This window comes from Rhinocladiella mackenziei (assembly GCF_000835555.1).
Source record: "Rhinocladiella mackenziei CBS 650.93 unplaced genomic scaffold supercont1.10, whole genome shotgun sequence".
Lineage (NCBI taxonomy): Eukaryota > Fungi > Ascomycota > Eurotiomycetes > Chaetothyriales > Herpotrichiellaceae > Rhinocladiella > Rhinocladiella mackenziei.
The window spans coordinates 210887-229606 of NW_013550595.1; the positions used below are offsets into that span (position 1 = coordinate 210887).

General features: G+C 49.8%; 9 protein-coding genes across 9 annotated transcripts; 2 read left to right on the forward strand and 7 right to left on the reverse strand.

Annotated features, from left to right (window-relative positions):
• Positions 1 to 640: 640 nt before the first annotated feature.
• Z518_10760 (uncharacterized protein) lies at positions 641 to 3202 on the reverse strand (the record flags this gene model as incomplete). The annotated part of the gene is made up of 1 exon (XM_013411591.1): positions 641 to 3202. One exon carries the CDS (start codon positions 3200 to 3202, stop codon positions 641 to 643), a length of 2562 nt encoding a protein of 853 aa, XP_013267045.1.
• Positions 3203 to 4347: 1145 nt separating this feature from the next.
• Positions 4348 to 4677, reverse strand: Z518_10761 (uncharacterized protein; the record flags this gene model as incomplete). The annotated part of the gene is made up of 1 exon (XM_013411592.1): positions 4348 to 4677. The coding sequence occupies one exon, from the start codon at positions 4675 to 4677 to the stop codon at positions 4348 to 4350; it is 330 nt and encodes a 109-aa protein (XP_013267046.1).
• Positions 4678 to 5200: 523 nt separating this feature from the next.
• Positions 5201 to 5425, reverse strand: Z518_10762 (uncharacterized protein; the record flags this gene model as incomplete). The annotated part of the gene is made up of 1 exon (XM_013411593.1): positions 5201 to 5425. One exon carries the CDS (start codon positions 5423 to 5425, stop codon positions 5201 to 5203), a length of 225 nt encoding a protein of 74 aa, XP_013267047.1.
• A 465-nt stretch (positions 5426 to 5890) lies between these two features.
• Z518_10763 (uncharacterized protein) lies at positions 5891 to 7186 on the reverse strand (the record flags this gene model as incomplete). Its single annotated transcript, XM_013411594.1, has 2 exons — positions 5891 to 6511; positions 6560 to 7186. 2 exons carry the CDS (start codon positions 7184 to 7186, stop codon positions 5891 to 5893), a joined length of 1248 nt encoding a protein of 415 aa, XP_013267048.1.
• Positions 7187 to 8749: 1563 nt separating this feature from the next.
• On the reverse strand, positions 8750 to 10443 carry Z518_10764 (GMP synthase [glutamine-hydrolyzing]; the record flags this gene model as incomplete). The annotated part of the gene is made up of 2 exons (XM_013411595.1): positions 8750 to 10304; positions 10361 to 10443. The coding sequence occupies 2 exons, from the start codon at positions 10441 to 10443 to the stop codon at positions 8750 to 8752; spliced, it is 1638 nt and encodes a 545-aa protein (XP_013267049.1).
• A 341-nt stretch (positions 10444 to 10784) lies between these two features.
• On the forward strand, positions 10785 to 11618 carry Z518_10765 (uncharacterized protein; the record flags this gene model as incomplete). The annotated part of the gene is made up of 2 exons (XM_013411596.1): positions 10785 to 11012; positions 11064 to 11618. 2 exons carry the CDS (start codon positions 10785 to 10787, stop codon positions 11616 to 11618), a joined length of 783 nt encoding a protein of 260 aa, XP_013267050.1.
• A 47-nt stretch (positions 11619 to 11665) lies between these two features.
• On the reverse strand, positions 11666 to 12549 carry Z518_10766 (chorismate mutase; the record flags this gene model as incomplete). Its single annotated transcript, XM_013411597.1, has 2 exons — positions 11666 to 12422; positions 12479 to 12549. 2 exons carry the CDS (start codon positions 12547 to 12549, stop codon positions 11666 to 11668), a joined length of 828 nt encoding a protein of 275 aa, XP_013267051.1.
• A 385-nt stretch (positions 12550 to 12934) lies between these two features.
• Positions 12935 to 15075, forward strand: Z518_10767 (uncharacterized protein; the record flags this gene model as incomplete). Its single annotated transcript, XM_013411598.1, has 3 exons — positions 12935 to 13033; positions 13084 to 14730; positions 14788 to 15075. 3 exons carry the CDS (start codon positions 12935 to 12937, stop codon positions 15073 to 15075), a joined length of 2034 nt encoding a protein of 677 aa, XP_013267052.1.
• Positions 15076 to 15434: 359 nt separating this feature from the next.
• On the reverse strand, positions 15435 to 15993 carry Z518_10768 (uncharacterized protein; the record flags this gene model as incomplete). Its single annotated transcript, XM_013411599.1, has 2 exons — positions 15435 to 15899; positions 15946 to 15993. The coding sequence occupies 2 exons, from the start codon at positions 15991 to 15993 to the stop codon at positions 15435 to 15437; spliced, it is 513 nt and encodes a 170-aa protein (XP_013267053.1).
• Positions 15994 to 18720: the final 2727 nt, after the last annotated feature.

Here is an 18720-nt window from a genome sequence, read left to right on the forward strand (position 1 = left end):
CGACAGGACGGTGCGGGTGTGGGATGTGCAGACGGGCGAGTGTCAACACACGCTCGAAGGCCATTCCGATTGGGTCACCGGCGTGGTATTCTCGCCCGACGGATCGCGAGTAGCATCGAGCTCATACGACAGGACGGCGCGGGTGTGGGACATTGCTACCGCGATGGAGCTTCTACGTCATGATATCAATGAATTCGATAATAAGATCGACTTCAGCGCCGACAGTACGAAGATCATAATAAATGGTGAATCAGTACCCATTCCACTACAAGGATCATTACATGGTACTAGCGCAGAGGAGCCCAAGCCTGACTTAAACTCCAGTGGCATGCTAGGAGCTGAGAGGGAATGGGTCACATGGGCTTCAAAGAGGATCTTATGGCTTCCTCCTGAGTATCGCCCTCATTCATGGGCAACTCATAACGACATTGCTGTTATAGGAAGCAGTGCTGGACGGGTTACTTTTGTGTGTCGTGTTCCGCAGGCCATTGCATGATGAAACCTACAAGTGGTAGAAGCAGAGTCACCGATCCAAAATCAACCGACTTTCATCCTGTTCCCTGCCGGGATGAAAGCAGGAGTCACCTACTCCTTTTCTTCTGACCATTCGGGATCCCAAGCCCTTCACAACCCAAATAAATCACTTTTTGCCCTGAATTCTTTCCAATTCCCTCTTGACAAGCTGGACACATTCGTCCATCACGTCGCTTCCGATCCTCCAGTTCCTCAACACCACACCTCTCTGGTGCATGATCTCTTCAGCCCGCTCCCACCTCCGCTTCCAGATTTCTAATTTCCTGTCATACGCAGCACCAGGTAAGCCTGCGTCACTACCAGCAGCCGGATTGCCGCCCGTTCCTCCTGTTGCCCAGCGTGCGGCTGCGGCGGGATAGGACGCAATCCCCCTACGAGGAGGAATATGTGGGTTGAGCCGATTATCGCCGCTAATGTCTGTTTGATCGGCCGGACAGGACGGAGAAGCCGATCGCATTGCTGGAAGAGAATTATATGCGGATGCAATTTGTCGGCGGGCAGAGGCAACGTAGCCTTCTTCATTGCGGGACGGGTAGCTAAAGGCAGTGCTGGATGAAGTGTTCGTGCGGGAGATGGAATTTGGAACGATGGATCGTGTAGATACCGAGCTCGGCTGCCTTGTCAAGTCGGGTTGGGGCTGACTTTGATTCTGCCGCAGTGACGAGGAAGGAGGTTGGGAAAGTGGTTGAAGAGAAGATTCGCCATTCTTTTCAGATGCAGCTGCAGCGCCGCTTCGACGAGGTTTGGGGGGTGGTGGTGGCTTCTTTTTGACAGCTTCTTGACTTTCAGTGTCTGATATAGATAATCTTTCGTGATTGGTAGGAGGTATTGACTGAGTCGAAAAGTTGCGAAGACTAGATGGTTTGTTGGGTACATTGGGTGCAGGGGGCTTTCCACTTTGGTCCAATTGCCGCATATCATCAGAATGTGAGGGCTTCTCATGGTTAGAGCGGGCGTCTAAGTCGTCACTAAAGTCAATCAGATCTTTCTCTTCAACCGTCTTTGCTTCTGGATCTGATTTTGGTCTTGTGGGTAAGGCCGGTCTGTTCTCTGGGAGGTCTAGATTGTGTGATGAACGGCTAAGACGGGTACCGTCTTTGGAGGAGATCATATTCGATATGGTTTGGTCAAAGAACGCTTTCTGGACAGGCGTGGTCACGTCTCTGATGAACACACCCAGTACTCGACCGGGGTATTCCATGACAACATCAGAATAAACTTCCAGATCCGCCTCTCCGCTGTCACCAACCAAGATGAATTTTCGCTCGGGGAAGTCATTCATAATTCGATCGAGTGTACCACGTTTTCTTTCGGCAGCAGGTTCGAAGATTCCTTGTAACATTCCGGAATACTGCTTGAGATGGAAGGATCCATTTGGTAAACCAGCCAGGGAGAAGAAACTGCGAAGGAGCGGATACAGCTGCCAGGGAGAGTTAGACACGTAATGCATCTCGACTCCCATGCTGGCTACTTTGGTGTACCATTCTTTGACCCCCTTAATGGTGAGATCACCGAGGTCTCGAATAAATGTGTTCTTGAAGATTTCCCGAGCGCCACTCGCAATGGCGGAATGTTTGATAGTGTCGTCGATATCACTGATCAAGCTAACACCGCGACTATCCGTGATGACGACATCTTCAGTGGCAGACAACTTGTCTGATGCTAGAACTCGGACCTGGTCGGGAATGAAATCCAGGGCGGCGCGCAGATTGAAATGACCTGACTCGTCAGTAGTCACTGATTTTGAAGTTGATTTCTGGTCATTGAAGAAGAATATCGTGATTGGGGTATGAGCCATGGGTGTCGTCATAAAGGGTTTCAGTCGGGTCAATAGCAACTCATTTGCTGCATGCAATTCTTCTCGGCTCATGTGTGCCGGTTCATTCCAGGATTGCCGTTTGGCCAAAAATCCCCGATCAGGGCCGTCATCCTCATCGTCTACCATGATGTCTGTTCGTGTGGGCGAGCCAGACTGACTGTATGTGGGAGTGTTGCCATTGTATCTTCTTGAATTGGCCTGGCTGTAACTCCCTCTCACAGCTGCATCGGCTTCCATTTGCCCACGACGAGCTATATTTTCGGCTTCTCTTGTGGCAATTTCATCCTCATGTCTTGATGGGTATTCGTCAAGCCGGTCCCGACCGGTAGGAGCCTGGCTGGGTGGACGAGAGCCAGCGGGACTGGGAACTGGAGCATAGATGCCGCTAAGTCTGCGAGCCACGGCAATCAGAAGACGATTCCTCCTATTCAACGGACCACGTTGTGGCGAGTAAATCCATCCTCGCACATCGACATCAACAATGGCATTGGCATCTTCGTATTTCTCCCATTCTCTTTTCCAATAGTCAGCATCTCCACTGCTATGCGGTGCTTCTATAGCTTCGTGTGTTCCAGGCTGATATCTGGCGGCGCCGTCGGGGTCGGTTTTCCGCTTCGTGTGCTTCCGGGCGTAACTTGGAAACAGGAGCATTTCCTCATCTCCACTTCGAATAATATCAACCTGAGGAAAATCCCCCGGTATGCTCCCATCGACTTCACTAGCTTGTAGCCTTTGATGTATTTGCTCTTGATATGTTTGCCTCAACTCGTTTGCCGCCCGCAAATACCCACGTAACCTCTCCCGGCGAGAACCCGGCACCCTTGCGCCAGGTTGGCCATAACTTGTCATCTGCTCGGTTGACTTTGTTTTTCTCGGGTGGTGTGCACCAGCATGGTGCTTTCCATACAACAAGCGGAGGAGGATGCGACTCTGCCTCCGTCGTATGAATGGAATCAGGCCCCAGCCCGTGTCTCTTCTTGCTCGTTTTCTTTGTTGCCTGCGAACGATCGCCTGGTAGATCTGGGATTGGGCTCGTAGACGAAGTTTAGGTATGTATTCGTGTCGGAAACCGAAGAGCCTCTCGCGAGCACGACGGTGGGTGTTGGGAAAGAGGTAACGGAAAAGAGAGAAGCAGTTCCGAGATCTAGTTACACCCCGGAACGGAGAAGCCAGGGTGGAGGGGGTCAGAAGGATCTGATTAAATCCACAGCAGTGCCCAATATGAAGCGGGAAGGGTGATGTTCAGTCAATGAGAAGGGCTGAGGGAGTTCTAACATTCAAAATGCTCTCCTAATATCCTCAAACGCTGTCTGCGGCGGTCGCTTCAACTCATACGTCATCACCAGCCTTGCGCCAAAAATTGCTACCAAGATGGTAAAGAGATACACTAGAGTCTTGTTTCCATCATCATCATCTTCGATCCGTCCATATGTCGTAGAACTGTTCTTGTTGCGTTTCCTCCACGTCATGTCAAGACTCGCGTACCCAGCTCCTGGACCCCGGCTCTCGAATTCAACGGGAGATATTCAATTGCATCGTCCGTATCTATCAATGCTGGATTGCGAACCAGAATGCTTGCGTCCTCACCTCCTCTGCATCAAGCACCCATGTTCATTCTTTCCACGATCCTCAATCCTAACGTCTCTGCAAACGTCTTGATTCTGGTATCTCCTGCCGTCTGTATAAACTTCCTCAGGCCCCAGCATTGAACCGCCTGGTGCTCAGATTGATCTAGCCTTCTCAACATCCCAAGAACCACTTGAGCTGCCATAGGATTCGTTCCAATTCTCCTTAAGGAAAAGCTCCCCAAGCATTTTGTCATGAATTAGAGAAACAGAGCTATGATTTGTGAAGAGTCTTTTGGTTAGGATGGACTGGCGAGCCATGTTGCCATACAAGATTCCATATCCACCTGTTCATTGTTTCCTCCGTTGTCTGCGATGAGGAGGTCGGTAACACTCAGATCGGACTTACTCTTACGCAGTTGTGAACACTCAAGCTGGAGCAGAGTCCTTGAAAGTATCGATGATGTCTAAAATGGCCTGCAACAGCTGTCCTCCGGAGCCTGGAACTATTACCATGACAAAAAAGCGATCATAATCTTGCACAAGCCCGATAATTTGATTTTGGATTGTTCCTTCATTGCCAGAGCTGCTCTGTCCCGGTAGGTTTTTCTGGTTCAATGCCTGAGTATTTGTGAAGATGAGACCAGCCCCCGGCTTCAAGGTGGAACCTTGTCGCGACTTTGGATAGATTCCATATCCCGGAACACCATGGTAAGCTTCCCCGCGAAAATTAGACCGCATACGATGTTGTCTGAACATTGCGGTTGCCCACACCACTGCTGTGTAGCCGTCCAGTTCTCTGGCCGCAAGAAGGTCACTTTCATCTCCTTGCGAGCTATTTCGACTGGAGTTGATGGTATTTGGATGAATGATAATTCCCTATCTCGTCTAGATTTGCTTCTGATTCTAGGACCTGAGACTACATGGAATGGATGTTGCTATGTTTCTCCGATTGCATGGATTGAATTGGGTCATTCGAAAGTTCATCGAGACAGGTCTGCTGAACCAGCAGCGCGGGCTTTGAATATACTTCTTCGAAGATCCAAAAATGTGCTGAGGGCTTTGGAAGCCAAAAAAAAAAAAGAGCTGAAACTGTTGTCAAGATAGTTATCATTGGTTTTGGGCGAAGAAGTTGGAAGAAAGATCTCATCTTCATCGGTGCTTCACGTTCATTCTGTCCCCATATCCAGAGATGAAGGTAGGAGGATATCCGATTTCAGATGTTCAATCCTCTTCTTTGCTTGCTGACGTTGGACATCTGCTAGAGATGTTGTTCCTATTTTTATTTCCGCCTTCTGAAGGAGCTGATTACGATCTTCCAGAACTTGTCTGATTTATCAGGATTCGCGGCTTGAACTTCGTCGGGTAGTATTTCATCCTTCTCTTGCATCTCTTTCTCTACGCGGAGAAGATTGTCCAGATCAACTGGATCGTCAGGACTTAAACCGATTTCACAATTGGGCGAGGATGGGATATTGAGTTCTGGCGGAGACTCCTCTGACTGCATTGATGGAGTCAAGGATTACTGTCATGACATCTGCGTTTGACTAACCATTGACCGAGATATGGACGGTGAGAGCAGATCTTGAGCAAAGCAAACACTGTATTGACAATACTTTCTTTTTCAATCTTTGTAATGGAGTTTTGAGCATACTGGAAGAACCTCTTTTGAAATATTCATTTCTTTGCGAAATTATCTACTGCCAAGCTTGCCTACGATCAGTCATGCAACGGCGGTAAATTGAAACAATAAGGCCTCAAACGAGGGATAGGAGAGAGGTTCGTCTCATTCAGTAGACTCCTAGTACTGAATTTAGCTTGTGGTCACAACCAAACCACCCCCTCCTTCTTCCCTCCCCCGCCAAAAATAGTTTCAAAGAGGCCTGCGTAATAGCTAGAATCTTCAGACCAAAGAGCGCAGACCAGTTAAAGATTCTCAAGCGAGCTTTTCTCAATCTCATTCCTCTGACATTCAATCGTTGTAGTTTGACCTCCTTGACCCGTCCTTGTTGGTTTGTGGCAAGCCCCATTTCTTGTTAAATTCCTCCTCTTGAGACTTTCCATTTGGGCCAAAGTATGGTTTCTCAGCAACCACGGCAACACGCGTTCCATGTCGTCTGTGAGGAATGAATCCGTAAGATGCCGTATGGTTCATTGACCTATTGTCCCAAATGGCCACATCATTCTTCCCCCATTGAAAACGGCAGTGTGCCTCTTGAGTAGTCACTATGATTTCGGTGAGATAACGAATGATGGCGTCGCTTTCAGCTTTGGGCACTCCGACAATTTGAGTCACAAAGCCTGGGTTGAAGAAAAGCGATTTCCATCCGGTAACAGGATTAACTCGAACGAGGGGATGCTCTGTTGTAATTGGATCACGCCGAACAGCGCGTCCCGCAGCTCGTGATCCTTCAGCTTGCATGTCTGCTGAGTGTAAGGCAGTGAGACTTTCAAGATATTTCTGCATTGGAGCTGACAAGACATCGTAGATCGCATATTGAGAGCACCATAGAGTGTCGCCTCCACCACCACGCGGAGGACCGGTGAGAACTTTCAGGGAGGTGTATGACGGAGGTTGCACCTCGTAAGTGACCTGCGTATGATGTCAGCATGTCCGCTGGTCCGTGTTCCATCTTCTTACATCTGAGTGCCAGAGGAATGAGGGCGTGAACAAGGCTCTTTGGTCCACTGACTGATCGGTTGTCCAGACGACGTGGACATCTTCGAGGCCTTCCCTCTTAGGCATCGCAGTCGTGGCGTGCCTATGCAGCGAGCCAAAAAACTTTCCCAGCTCTCTTTGCGCGTCGATATCGAAATCATCTTGGTTGCGGAAGAATACCACGCCACGTGTTGCGATGAGCCTCGCCAAGTCGCATTTTTGAGCGTCGTTGAGTCGGGTCAGCTTTACACCAACGAGCTCGGTCCCTACCTTAGGGACGTAATCGAACACGTCATCTGCTGCGTCAAGAAGGTTTCGAAATCGAGGGTCGCCCAGTAGGCCCTTGTCCCGATATGGAATGTCTTTCAATTCGTCCCAATACACGTCCGGGAATTGCTGGGTCAAATCGTCGAATTCATAATTCTCGTGGCTTTCGACAGGGGTTCGACCAGGCTCATATCGATCAGCAAGGCTCTGTCCGTGTTCCTGAGATTGGGATGAGATATTGTGTGGGACAAGGGATCCGGCTTCCTTCGTAGCTGTCTTCAGTGTGACCCAGGATTCAGACTGATATTCCACCTGGACATGATCGTCAGCGTGGGGTGCCATGTTGTTCTTGTCAGTGTTGCGTCGACTTTAGAGATTCGGAGACAAATATGAATGAAGTTAAAATCAAGCTGAACAGAGACGGTGAAGAATTAATATACTTTTTGACACCGAATTTAGCGCTTTGGCGGAAGAATTGCATGATCGATCCACTGGAGCTAAGGCATTAGCATCCTCGCCAGCTCTCGGGGGATACAAGGTCTTGACCTGGTAGACCGTAATCCAGAACGAAATGCATGACACGAGGATTGATCTGTCTCAGGTCTCGGCATGTTGGCTCGTTCGCTCGTTCTCATCCAGTGCATAGTAATCATCTTTCTCCCAATGTGGAAACGGGCTCCGTACAAAGCTATCCCATCGATCGCATAGTTCACAAGGAGGAGGATCATGTCAGAGTAGTACAGCTCTTTCTTGTGGAACAGACGAATATGTCGCGTAACTCTGTTACTGGAATTGGTTATCGGTGGCTAGCGTGAGTGTTTATGAAAGTATTCAACGCGCAAAGCTTTTATTGGTCGAGGTATTCTGTGCACCGGCCAGTTAAAAGGAGCACGCAAGAGTCCAGCCTGGTGTCGTCGACCGATTCTGAATAACCAGAGAGAATAAATATCGAGCCTTGCGATGCTTGGAGACCGACATATCCTTTCGGGAACCTAGGTGACTTTGATGGTAAGCTGTATATCTTGAGCAGACTGCAAAATCGGGGTCCGAACCGTGACTGCTGTCTCCGTCACGCAAGAAACCCCTTTATCCAAACCTTGAGGCTAAGGGACATTGTCAGATAGTCAGCATGAATCTCGACGAGGTGCAGCCCATGGTTGATGTCTAGCACTGTGTTTCCTGAGTCTGTCTAGCGTTTGTGGGGCGGCATCAATGGCTCCTTCTACCCGTGGGAAGATCGCATCCCGGCTGATAAGGCGAGCGCGGCGGCAAAACCAAATGGGTTGAAAATTCCCGAAGAGGCCTTTCGTCAATGACTCGCAACATCTCACATCTTATGTCAGTTGTTCTTGTCAGCGAGAATAAATGATGATTGGGAAGAGTATGATTGAAGCAATATCGATCGCTGGTGCGGTCGGTTGAGACTGCGAAAGATTGCGCCTCAGGCCGAACACTCATCCGAACATGAGTACGGTCGAGTATTATGTCTCATTTACAAGATAAGGAGGGCACTTCCAAACCAGCCTCTCACCTGGAGAGCCGGCATCAGATGTCCCACCGACGGAAACAGGAAGTCAAGTCCTGCGACCACACCAAGATCGTCTAATCACGACGCAGTATATCGCGATTAGGGAATCCTTTCTTACAAAGGGCTAGAGGGAAAGTTCCGTTATTAATGCCAAAAAGCAATATATCTGGAGTGCTCGCACCCATGCGCAGGGAAGCGAAGGCAACTATATCGAACAACGATCCTCTGCAGGGATATTTTATGTACCGCCCCCCGTGGTATCCGCATTCCCTGTAAAACCCAGTCTTGACTCACCAGGTCTAAACGCCGCATTTTCCGAGACCGAATCACTTCAAACCTCCCTTTCTCAAAACCGCCTAAATTCCCGAGAATGATCTCTATTCCATCTCAATAGTCCCTGGAGGCTTGCTAGTGACATCGTAGACAACACGACAAACTCCATCAACCTCGTTGACAATTCTTCTGCTTACCCTCTTGAGGAAGTCACCATCGAAGGGAAACCAATCTGCGGTCATGAAATCCGTTGTTTCCACCGCACGCAGAGCGATCACTTGAGCATGCACCCTCTTATCACCCATGACGCCAACAGCTTTGACCGGAAGAAGCGCTGCGAAGGCTTGAGAGATTTTCCTGTACAAACCACTAGCGATGATCTCATCAATGAAGATTTTGTCTGCATGTCGAGCGATCTTGAGTTGGTCCTCATTAACTTCGCCCAGAATACGGATAGCAAGACCGGGGCCGGGGAAGGGATGTCTCCAAACAAGGTGCTCGGGAATACCGAGGTTGGTTCCCAATGCCCTCACTTCGTCCTTGAAAAGCTCCCTCAATGGCTCAATAAGCTTGAGATGCATGTTCTCCAAGAGGCCACCAACGTTGTGGTGGGTCTTGATGGTGGCCGATGGCCCCTTGAATGAGATGCTTTCGATAACATCAGGATACAAAGTACCCTGAAGCAGCCACTCGATTTCTCCCGCTCTGGGAGAGTTGGCTGCCTCCTCAGCGATTGCTTTCGCCTTATCTTGGAAAACCTCAATGAAGGTATTTCCGATAATCCTGCGCTTTTTCTCCGGATCCGAGATGCCCTTGAGTCTTCCTAGAAATAAATCTGTGGCGTCAATGACTGTGAGATTGATACCAAGATGTTTGGTCAGCGTTTCTTTGACCGTTTCGGCCTCGTTCAATCGAAGGACGCCATTGTCAACAAGGACAGCATGAAATCGATCGCCAATAGCCTCTTGCATCAGCTTTGCCGCCACCGTGGAATCAACTCCACCCGATACCGCGCCGATCACCTGGCCTTTGGGACCAACCATGGCTCGAATGCGCTCAATTTCTTTGTCCACGAATTTCTCCATCGTCCAATCTTGTCTTGCTTTGCAGATTTTGACCGCAAAATTGCTGAGAACTTGGGTGCCTCGGGGAGTGTGCGTGACCTCGGGATGAAACTGAATCCCAAAGTATGGCTTAGACATGCTGGCGATCCCGGCGAAGGGCGCGTTGGCTGTGCTGGCGATCGGATAGAACCCGTCTGGCAGTTTGGACAATTTATCTCCGTGGCTCATCCATACTTCGATATCATTCTCAACGCCCTCAAAAAGGCGGTCAATATGTTGTTCTTTGCCAGTGTGTCTCTCGATCCTCAGATAGGCATGACCATATTCTTTCTTATCGCCCGCCGAGACATTCTTGCCAAAGTGCCAGGCCATCTCTTGCATGCCATAGCATATACCTAGGATTGGAACGCCCAATTCAAATGCCGCAGGGTCAACATGCGGCGCGCCATCTTCATACACCGAGTATGGGCTTCCTGAGAGAATGATACCTTTTGGTTGAAAATGCAAGCCGGCTATCTCCTGGGTGCATGGAAGCATTTCAGAGTAAACATTCAATTCACGCAACCGACGGGTAATGAGATGCGAGTATTGCGATCTTGAACCGTTCATGAGTCATGGGCATTTGAAATGGAGGTAGGGAGCGCGGCCTACCCAAAATCGAGGACGAGGATCGTATCGAAGGTTTTTGCGGGTACATTGACCGTCGTGCCGTTGACTTCGCCATTGACAGCCATTGCGACAGCGTGAATACGCGGAATGATCCCACAGAGAGAGAGAGAGTATGGGAAAATATCAGTTGACGTGGAGGGGCACCTGGTGCACAGAAATTCTGTGGAATGAAGTGGGGAAATTCTCCCCACAGAAAAGTTTCTAGGTCTCTCATGTTCAATCATTCTCTCACATGTACTTTTTACATTGACTACGACTGCAAGATGAGCAAGAGAAAGCAAGAAGTCGGCGATAGGGTCGTCAAAAATGATAGGAGCCTTCACAATGAGAGCGACGAGGACGAGGCTAGTCCGCTATTTTGAAGTCACCGCCGTATTGTGACTAACTTTCGACCTAGGACTTTGATATGCTCGATGTCGACTTCGAATGGTTCGATCCTCAACCCGAGTTCGACTTCCACGGGATAAAGACACTCCTACAACAACTGTTCGATGCGGATGCTCAGCTATTTGAGTTGTCCGCACTCACCGACTTAATCCTGTCTCAGCCAACCCTCGGGTCCACTGTCAAGGTGGATGGAAATGAAACAGATGCGTATGCATTTTTATCTATCGTGAACCTCCAGGAGCACAAGGTAAACGTGGTCGAGACGGCCCCCTTCCAATGCGTGCTAATCGCTTCATAGGACAAGCCCGGTGTAAACAAAATCATTCAGTACCTTCACTCAAAGTCCAAATCCAAACCCGACCTCGCTCCCTTGGCCAAACTTTTATCTCAGCCAACCATACCCGCGATCGGCCTGATCCTGACAGAGCGTTTGATTAATGTCCCTTCAGAGGTGGTCCCTCCCATGTACACCATGCTGCTTGAAGAGATGGAATGGGCGATCGAAGACCAAGAGCCGTATGACTTTTCCCATTACCTCATCCTTTCAAAGACCTACACCGAGGTTGCGTCGACGCTTGACGCTGAAGATGATCGGCCCAAAAAGAAAAAGAAAGCTGCTGCAGGTTCGTCTGAGACAATGTATTTCCATCCCGAGGACGAGGTTCTGCAAAGACATGCCGTCTGTCATGGCGGTTTTGACTACTCCATCCAACAGGATGAGGGACACTCGGATTCGAAACGGGCATTCCAAGAGCTCGGAATCAAGCCTCAAGGCCATGTCATTCTGATTTCAGGTGACCAATTCAAGGTTACCGTTCAGGATGTTGCCGAGTACTTGAAACCCCAGGCTTGAGTGACAAGAGATATCAGCCGCGCGCTGTCGGCACACAATCCCTTGCCTCACTCCCATTTAGTCCCCTTGAGCCTTTGCATAAGATATTCTACCTCGACGACCTTGGTCAAGGGAATGACCACCTGAGCATACATTTTCACCACAGCCTCGACATTGATCTTCTCTTCTCCGCCAACCCCATTGGTTGTAACAGAAGGGTCTTTGCCATATGTTTTGGCTTTCAGTCGCAGTCTGTCAAGAACCTGCTGCTCAACTTTCGCATTGGTGATGGAGGCATCGATTCCCTCACGATCCTCAGCCTTGATGAGCTTGACGAATCTCTCGGTCTCTGCTTGAAACTTGCTTTCAGCCACAAACTTTCCAAAATGGATACGTCTGCTCAACGCCTGCAAACACGCGACATCACAGGTTGCCGCACTTCCATAGTTCTCTTTGGTCTCTCCTCGATCCTCTCGCCCAAACTTTCGGCAAGCCTCCGGTAAGACCTCTTTGACGTATCTCTCCTTGATTATGTCGTTCACATTGACGTCGTTGTCGTGGAGAATCTGGGGGTATTTTATTGGCTGGAGCATCGGCCGCTGTAAGACTTGAGGGAAGAAAGGGTATTCGTCCGGAGCATCATATCGGCGGACCAGGGAATGCAGACGTTCGGTTTCGGAGAGAAGGTAGTCGGCAAGAGAAATGTTTGCCGGAAGAGCAAGATTACTCGAAGGGATTGGAAGAGCTCCGGGATCATAAATGGTGGCATTGAGGGGAAATTGTACCCGTTCAATGAGATGAAATATAATCGTGTCTTCCAGCCGACTATTCCTCAGTCAGTCGCTGAATGTGACTTAGGGAGGTAGATCTAGGACACGAACATCAATTGAAAACGAATGTTAGCCAGGTCCAAGGCTTTCGAGGCGTCGGATAAGTCTATTGCTGTATCCATGTCTGAAACGATCATCCGTTAGTCGCGTGCAGATCAATGTTTGGCCTCGAGGATAAGAGAGGAAACAGAACGATGATGACCCGGTCAGCAACCAAAAATAATACGGCAGGGTAAACAACAGGGGTTGAAATGATGTATCAAAGGTTGGCTTCCAACTAGCATGTACGTCAGAACAAGTCCCGTTCATCGGCCTGCGCCTCCAGAAGCTAAAATTGCCGGGATTCTTCTGCCTCCACAAAACTTGCCCCGAGCTTCCAAGAGCCTCATGAGTGTGACCTGCCTATTAAAGACCATGTTTTGTTGAATTCCCCGGACGCATCACTGAACGAATCAACTCAAAAAGGCACCAGATATTCCCTCTGCCAGCGCAGAAGAGCAGGTCTGTATGGCCGGCTCGCGCTCTTCTAGCCGCAATGCCTCACGAACGCGACGAATGTCGGGGGATGGGGATGGAGATGAGTCTGTCCTCGGCGCAGTGCTTGATGTGAGGTAGTTCAACATCACCACGAGCGATGACACTGACGATGGTGATAGACGCGTCAGTTAGAAGCCTTTGGTCGAAAGGTGACGGCAACAGCAAGTCATCTCATGGGCGACAATACCTCCACTCACTATCCAAACGCGATGAATAGCATCTCTCGACAGATGCGACGCCCTGCCCTGCAGAGGGGTGTCTTTTCCTTCTCACAGCAAGCTCCTTCAGAAATGGTTAGGGCCAAACTGTCCACCAGCGAAATCGCACATCGAGCCCTCACACACATTTCTGACGAACAACTACAAAATATCCCCGAAGACGATAATACCTACTCCTTATTCCAAGGCTTCCAAGCATCTCTTCCCGAAGGAGAAAGCGAACACCGTAAAGGACATCGTCGGCGGCCCTCCAAACAGCATCGTCTATTGGGTGCCGGTGATGTGGAGGAAGATGGTCCTCCGACGATACAAGACCTTAAAAAGAAACGAAATACCGTCAATCATAAACTGGAAATGATGGCTATAAGGAAGAACATGTGCACTACGGAGATCCACGAGATCGACCACAAAATGGCCAACTTGCAAAGTGTGCGGAGGATTGTGCTCGATCGACTGGCTAATCTAGAGAATGATGAAGCCGAGGTGGAACATGAGCTCCTCGAACTCGACAATAGAATTGAAGAGATGCAGGACGAACTTGACGACCAAGGCGCAATAGATCAGTCTACCAGTACACTCAATCCTCCACGAGTAGCCACCCCCGAATCAGAAGCCATGGATGCCTCATTTATGTCACAATCAATCTACGACAAACTTCCCTCATCGGCTTCTCCAAAGTCCAAACGACGGCCGAAATATGCTAAAAGAAAATCCATACCGGTCTTGCATGAACACCTGGAACCGGGATCTCACATCAAAACCCTCCCTGCACACACGGACTCGATAACCGCGTTGGATTTTGACCAGCCTTTTGGTACCATGATAAGCGCAGCACTTGACGATACAGTGCGTGTGTGGGACTTGCATCTCGGTCGATGTATGGGCTTTTTGGAGGGCCACACCGCCTCTGTTCGGTGTCTTCAAATTGAAGACAATATCGTGGCTACAGGCAGCCTCGATGCCACAATCCGGCTCTGGGACCTTAGCCGTGCTAACTATGAACCATATGAGAACAAGATCACCGAGAACGGTGATAGTGACAAAGCCGATGATGAAGATGACGGACTGGGATTTGGGAATGAAAATGAGGATGCTCCTCCTCCTCCACCCCCTGACGCGATGGAAGAATGTCCGCTTTTCGCCCTGGAGGCTCATGTCGACGAAATTACGGCACTCCATCTCCGTGGTGACACCCTGGTCTCTGGCTCTGCCGACAAGACCCTCCGACAGTGGGACTTGGTGAAGGGCCGATGTGTGCAAACCTTGGATGTTCTTTGGGCAGCTGCCCAAGCTAGTTCGACAATGGGCAGCACAGATACGCAATGGAGACCAACTGGCCGATCTGCCGACTTGAATGCCGATTTTGTCGGAGCTTTACAATGTTTTGATGCAGCACTGGCGTGTGGCACAGCTGATGGGATGGTCCGCTTATGGGATCTGAGAAGCGGACAAGTTCACAGAAGCTTAATTGGACATACGGGCCCAGTGACATGCTTGCAATTTGATGATACTCATCTCGTCACGGGCAGTGCAGACAGGAGCGTCCGGGTAAGCTTTCCTGGTCCCCCATTTTTTGTCGCCTGATAATTGCTTACCACGAAACAGATTTGGGATCTGCGTACTGGTACCATTTTCGATGCTTATGCTTACGACTCGCCGATCACAAGTATGATGTTTGACTCCCGTCATATTGTCTGTGCCGCTGGTGAAGATGTTGTCAAGATATATGACAAAGTTGATGGTCGACACTGGGATTGTGGAGCAGGGGCCGCCACCAGCGTCGAAGATCGAATGGCTGGAGCAAAGACCAGTGTTGTTGAGCGTGTCAGGTTGAAAGATGGATACTTGACAGAAGGGCGGAGAGACGGTGAAGTGGGAATTTGGACCTGTTGAAGCGAGTAAAATTCCCCAGCAATTAATGGGTGTACAAAAATCACGCACGTTGGCGAAAGGGATACCATAAAGGCTTGTCACATCATTGGGAAGGAACGTTAGCTGATCTGTGATTTAGAGCAGCATTGGCACACGATGTATCAAGAGCCCGGGTTCGATGCAAAAAGAATCCAAGATACCATTTCCAAACGTTATCATCGCGATACTAATATCATCAGAGAAATCCACTCCGCTTCCAAGTTCAGGTAGAGCATGTATAGTATCCGATATCTTGCCATGCTCACACACAAATGTCAAGTGTTGCAAAAACAAATTCCAGGATCCACACGAGACCGAGACCAACCCATTCGCACCTCCGTTTATCCTCCATCCAATGCCAATGCCATTCGGTATCTCTTGTGGGTGCACTGCACCGTCCGCATCTTGGGGTGCTCCTCCAGGCCCCCTTCTTGACTTCTTCTGCAGGTGGCTTGGGCCGACGTTTTGGGGCCTTCATACCTTTCCCCTTGGCCTTTGGAGCTCACGATGGGCTTGCGATTCCAGTGGCCTCTGGTCACGGCACCAGCCCTGGAACTGGTGGCACCAGAGTAGCGGCCGAAACCATGTTCATTGCCGGAACTCTCTTCGACATTAACCATCTCCACGTCCCCCATGTCGTCGGTGCCCTCTTCATCCCCATGGAAAACCAACATACGCCGACCTAGAATCCATAAGCACTTCTCAGAAAGCATGACAGTATGCGGAGACTTATCAAAAGAGTCATCGCCGTCCAAGGACCATGCAAGCATCCAGGAACGGCTTCGGAAAGGTGCGTCCTTCAGGAACTAAAGTTGTATGGACATGAAATCTGCGAATCTTCAAGCAACTCACAAAGCCCCATTTTTGGTCCGTCACTTCAAGCGAACCAAAAGTCTTCATCGCCAGACCCAAGTGAAAATCATTCATTATAGTCACCAAGAGCAAAATTTTCTGACAAAGCCCTTCTCACAATCAAGGTCAAGTCAAAGACGATCTCAACAAATGGCAAGGAGGAAGAACAGATAAGCCAAAGCTTTGATCCTCACTCGAGAGAGGTCCTGTCTTCGCAACTTGGTGACCCCATTCATTTCAACCGTCATGACCATTCCCAGCTTGTGATCTGCTGGCGTGTGGGAATTTTTGCTTGAGATCGGGTGACTCTCCTGAACTCGTTCGAAAGGGATTGACTAGACTTCGGAGCCTGTTGCGACAACACAAACTCTGGACCTATGTGGAGGTGGGTGAGTCGCAAGAGAGGCAGCTTTCTTCATACATCCTGGACCGGAGATGACAGGCACCAGAGAGCGCTGGCAAAATCACACAGTGCAGCAAGTCGAGCTTTTCGAGATCTTTTCAGCCATCATTCCCTCGTGATCCATATTACTGCCCCCCCCCCCCACATGTTTCCCTGCTTCTTCTTACGCGGTTGGCAGATTCCACATTCAAATCCGAGCTCCAGGCCCTGTTCAACAGGATGAATGCCCCTCTTGTGTGTGATACAGTAACCTCTGAGACAAGATTTTGATTTCCCTTCCGTTATGTCATAGCGGTTTCCCACTATCCAAAGTCGAAGAGCATTCGCCCATATCTCAGGCCAGGGCGCACAAACAACATCTTTAAAAATCGCCCTCCTCCCACCAAAGTGGGGTTCATCATGAATCCAGAGATCCGAAGATCAAGGGCCCACTGATTCGGCGCTCTCCATTTCATCATGCTGGACATGATGCGGATGATTGACGCGGCTGATCGGGATCTTCTGCAACCAGAAGTACACATCTGATAGCGGGTGCTTGGATGCGCGTTTCGTGAATAAGCTGCCGCGTTTCGACGGTGTTTGTACAGACCCGAGTTGGAGAGGAGTGGCGGTCGAACCTGCGATTGATTCTGCTGTGGCAAGATTTGTGCTGCGGCATCGCCGGCTGAAGCATGCAAAGTGCCAAGTGGAGGAATCGCCCAGGAAGTCTTCATCCACCTCCGAGACCTGGCTGCAAGCAACATCGAGCTCGTTTCCGGCCAGCGGATCTCATCGGCTTTAACAGAGACTTCTCACAACCCTGTGTGGAGGCCAAATATCTTTGAGCTCTGGGCAGAGGATAGCCGCACTTTCTTCGACACAAAGAATCGTCTCCGCTCTCTCTTGATCTGTTCCACGCTCATATCATTCGAAACATCCCATATATGATCACGTATAATGTTCAGCCTAGGAATGCCGACGCGTGATCCTTCGCGGATTCTTACCCAGTCCGACGCATGGCGAGACCGTCTTTCACTGCCCTAGGAGAGGCTCTGAACGTCTGACTTCTTTTGACCCCACCCACTCCATCCTGAAATTCTTTGCCGGAGCAAATAGTAGACAGGAGGCATGTAGGGGAGCTAGTCAGAAATCGACAACTTGACCGCGAAACTTCGAACCGAGAAACTGCTTAGGGTTACGTTCCAATACGCATCCTGCAAATACCCGGAATCCTCCGCGAGTGCGACCGAGCCGTGTGATAAAGCTCGGGCTATTAGAGAGGTAGGTAAAAGAGGCTCAACGCGCGATGCGTAAAGGAAAACCAAAGGGAGGTTGAACTGTATAGGAACCAAGGGTCCTAGAAGGAAGAGGGTGGTAGAGGGGGATTTGAATGGGGAGGTTGCTTCTGCCTTGTCGCTCGAATTGGCCGTGGAATGCGCGTGGAGACTGGTGTCAAAGATCGGATCGAAGGGTCATGCAGAAGAGAGCCAGAAGAGTTGAAGACTGCGCGGCACTGACTGAAGATTTTGCATGTCGAGTTAGATGTGACGGAGCTGATCTGCTTTTCAATCTGGATATCGAATTCACAGTGGCAGGCGTGACGGTCGCGGCTCTTTCCTTTTTGGGCTAGTTCTAAACACGTCCTCTATTTACGCGTCTCACTTCTCGAGAGGAATCTTGGGCTTTCCCAACAAGACTGATCTATTTCTGACGGCTAACTCGAGACCTTGATCGTGAAGTAACCATCCGACTCATAGCAGATGACACCCAGAAGCCTAGGCCACCTCATATTCTCCCGGCTTTAAGGGTCGCCTTTGTCTCCGCCCCGGTTTTTGTTCCCAATATGTTGAGTCAGATGCATATGCTGGCGATGGCTGATAGGTCGGAGGAGGATTGAAATAGTGGTATCCGGAGTGTGCCATGTCTGGCGGTGTATAAGCCTGGTAGTGCGCATTGTTGTAAGTGTTCCAGGCTCCTGGATGATATTGCTGTTCATTCGAATCGGCCCCAATCCTCCCGTTGATGCTATTGCCTTGACTGTATCCTCCATAAGCCGTTGAGGCCGGCAGCTGGGGTTGGGAAAAAGGTTGATTTGTGGTCTATGACGGTGGAGATTCTTCCCGGTTCTATACTTGCCAATGGATTGAGATGTTGAGTGTCGTGGCGGTGGGTGCATCCTCCTCCATCCATAGGCTGATGAGTTGCTATGATAGCCCTGGAAAGCTGGACATCCACGCTGTTCCCGAGGCTCCTCTGGAGTTCCTGGTGACTCGCATGTATGCCCCGTGGCTTGGCCGGTGAAGCCAAAATCTGTCCGTGTGGTTGATTGTCGGGTTGCACAACGACGAGGCTTTCGCATCGTCTCTAAAGAGGTCCTCGGGAGTGCAACAGCT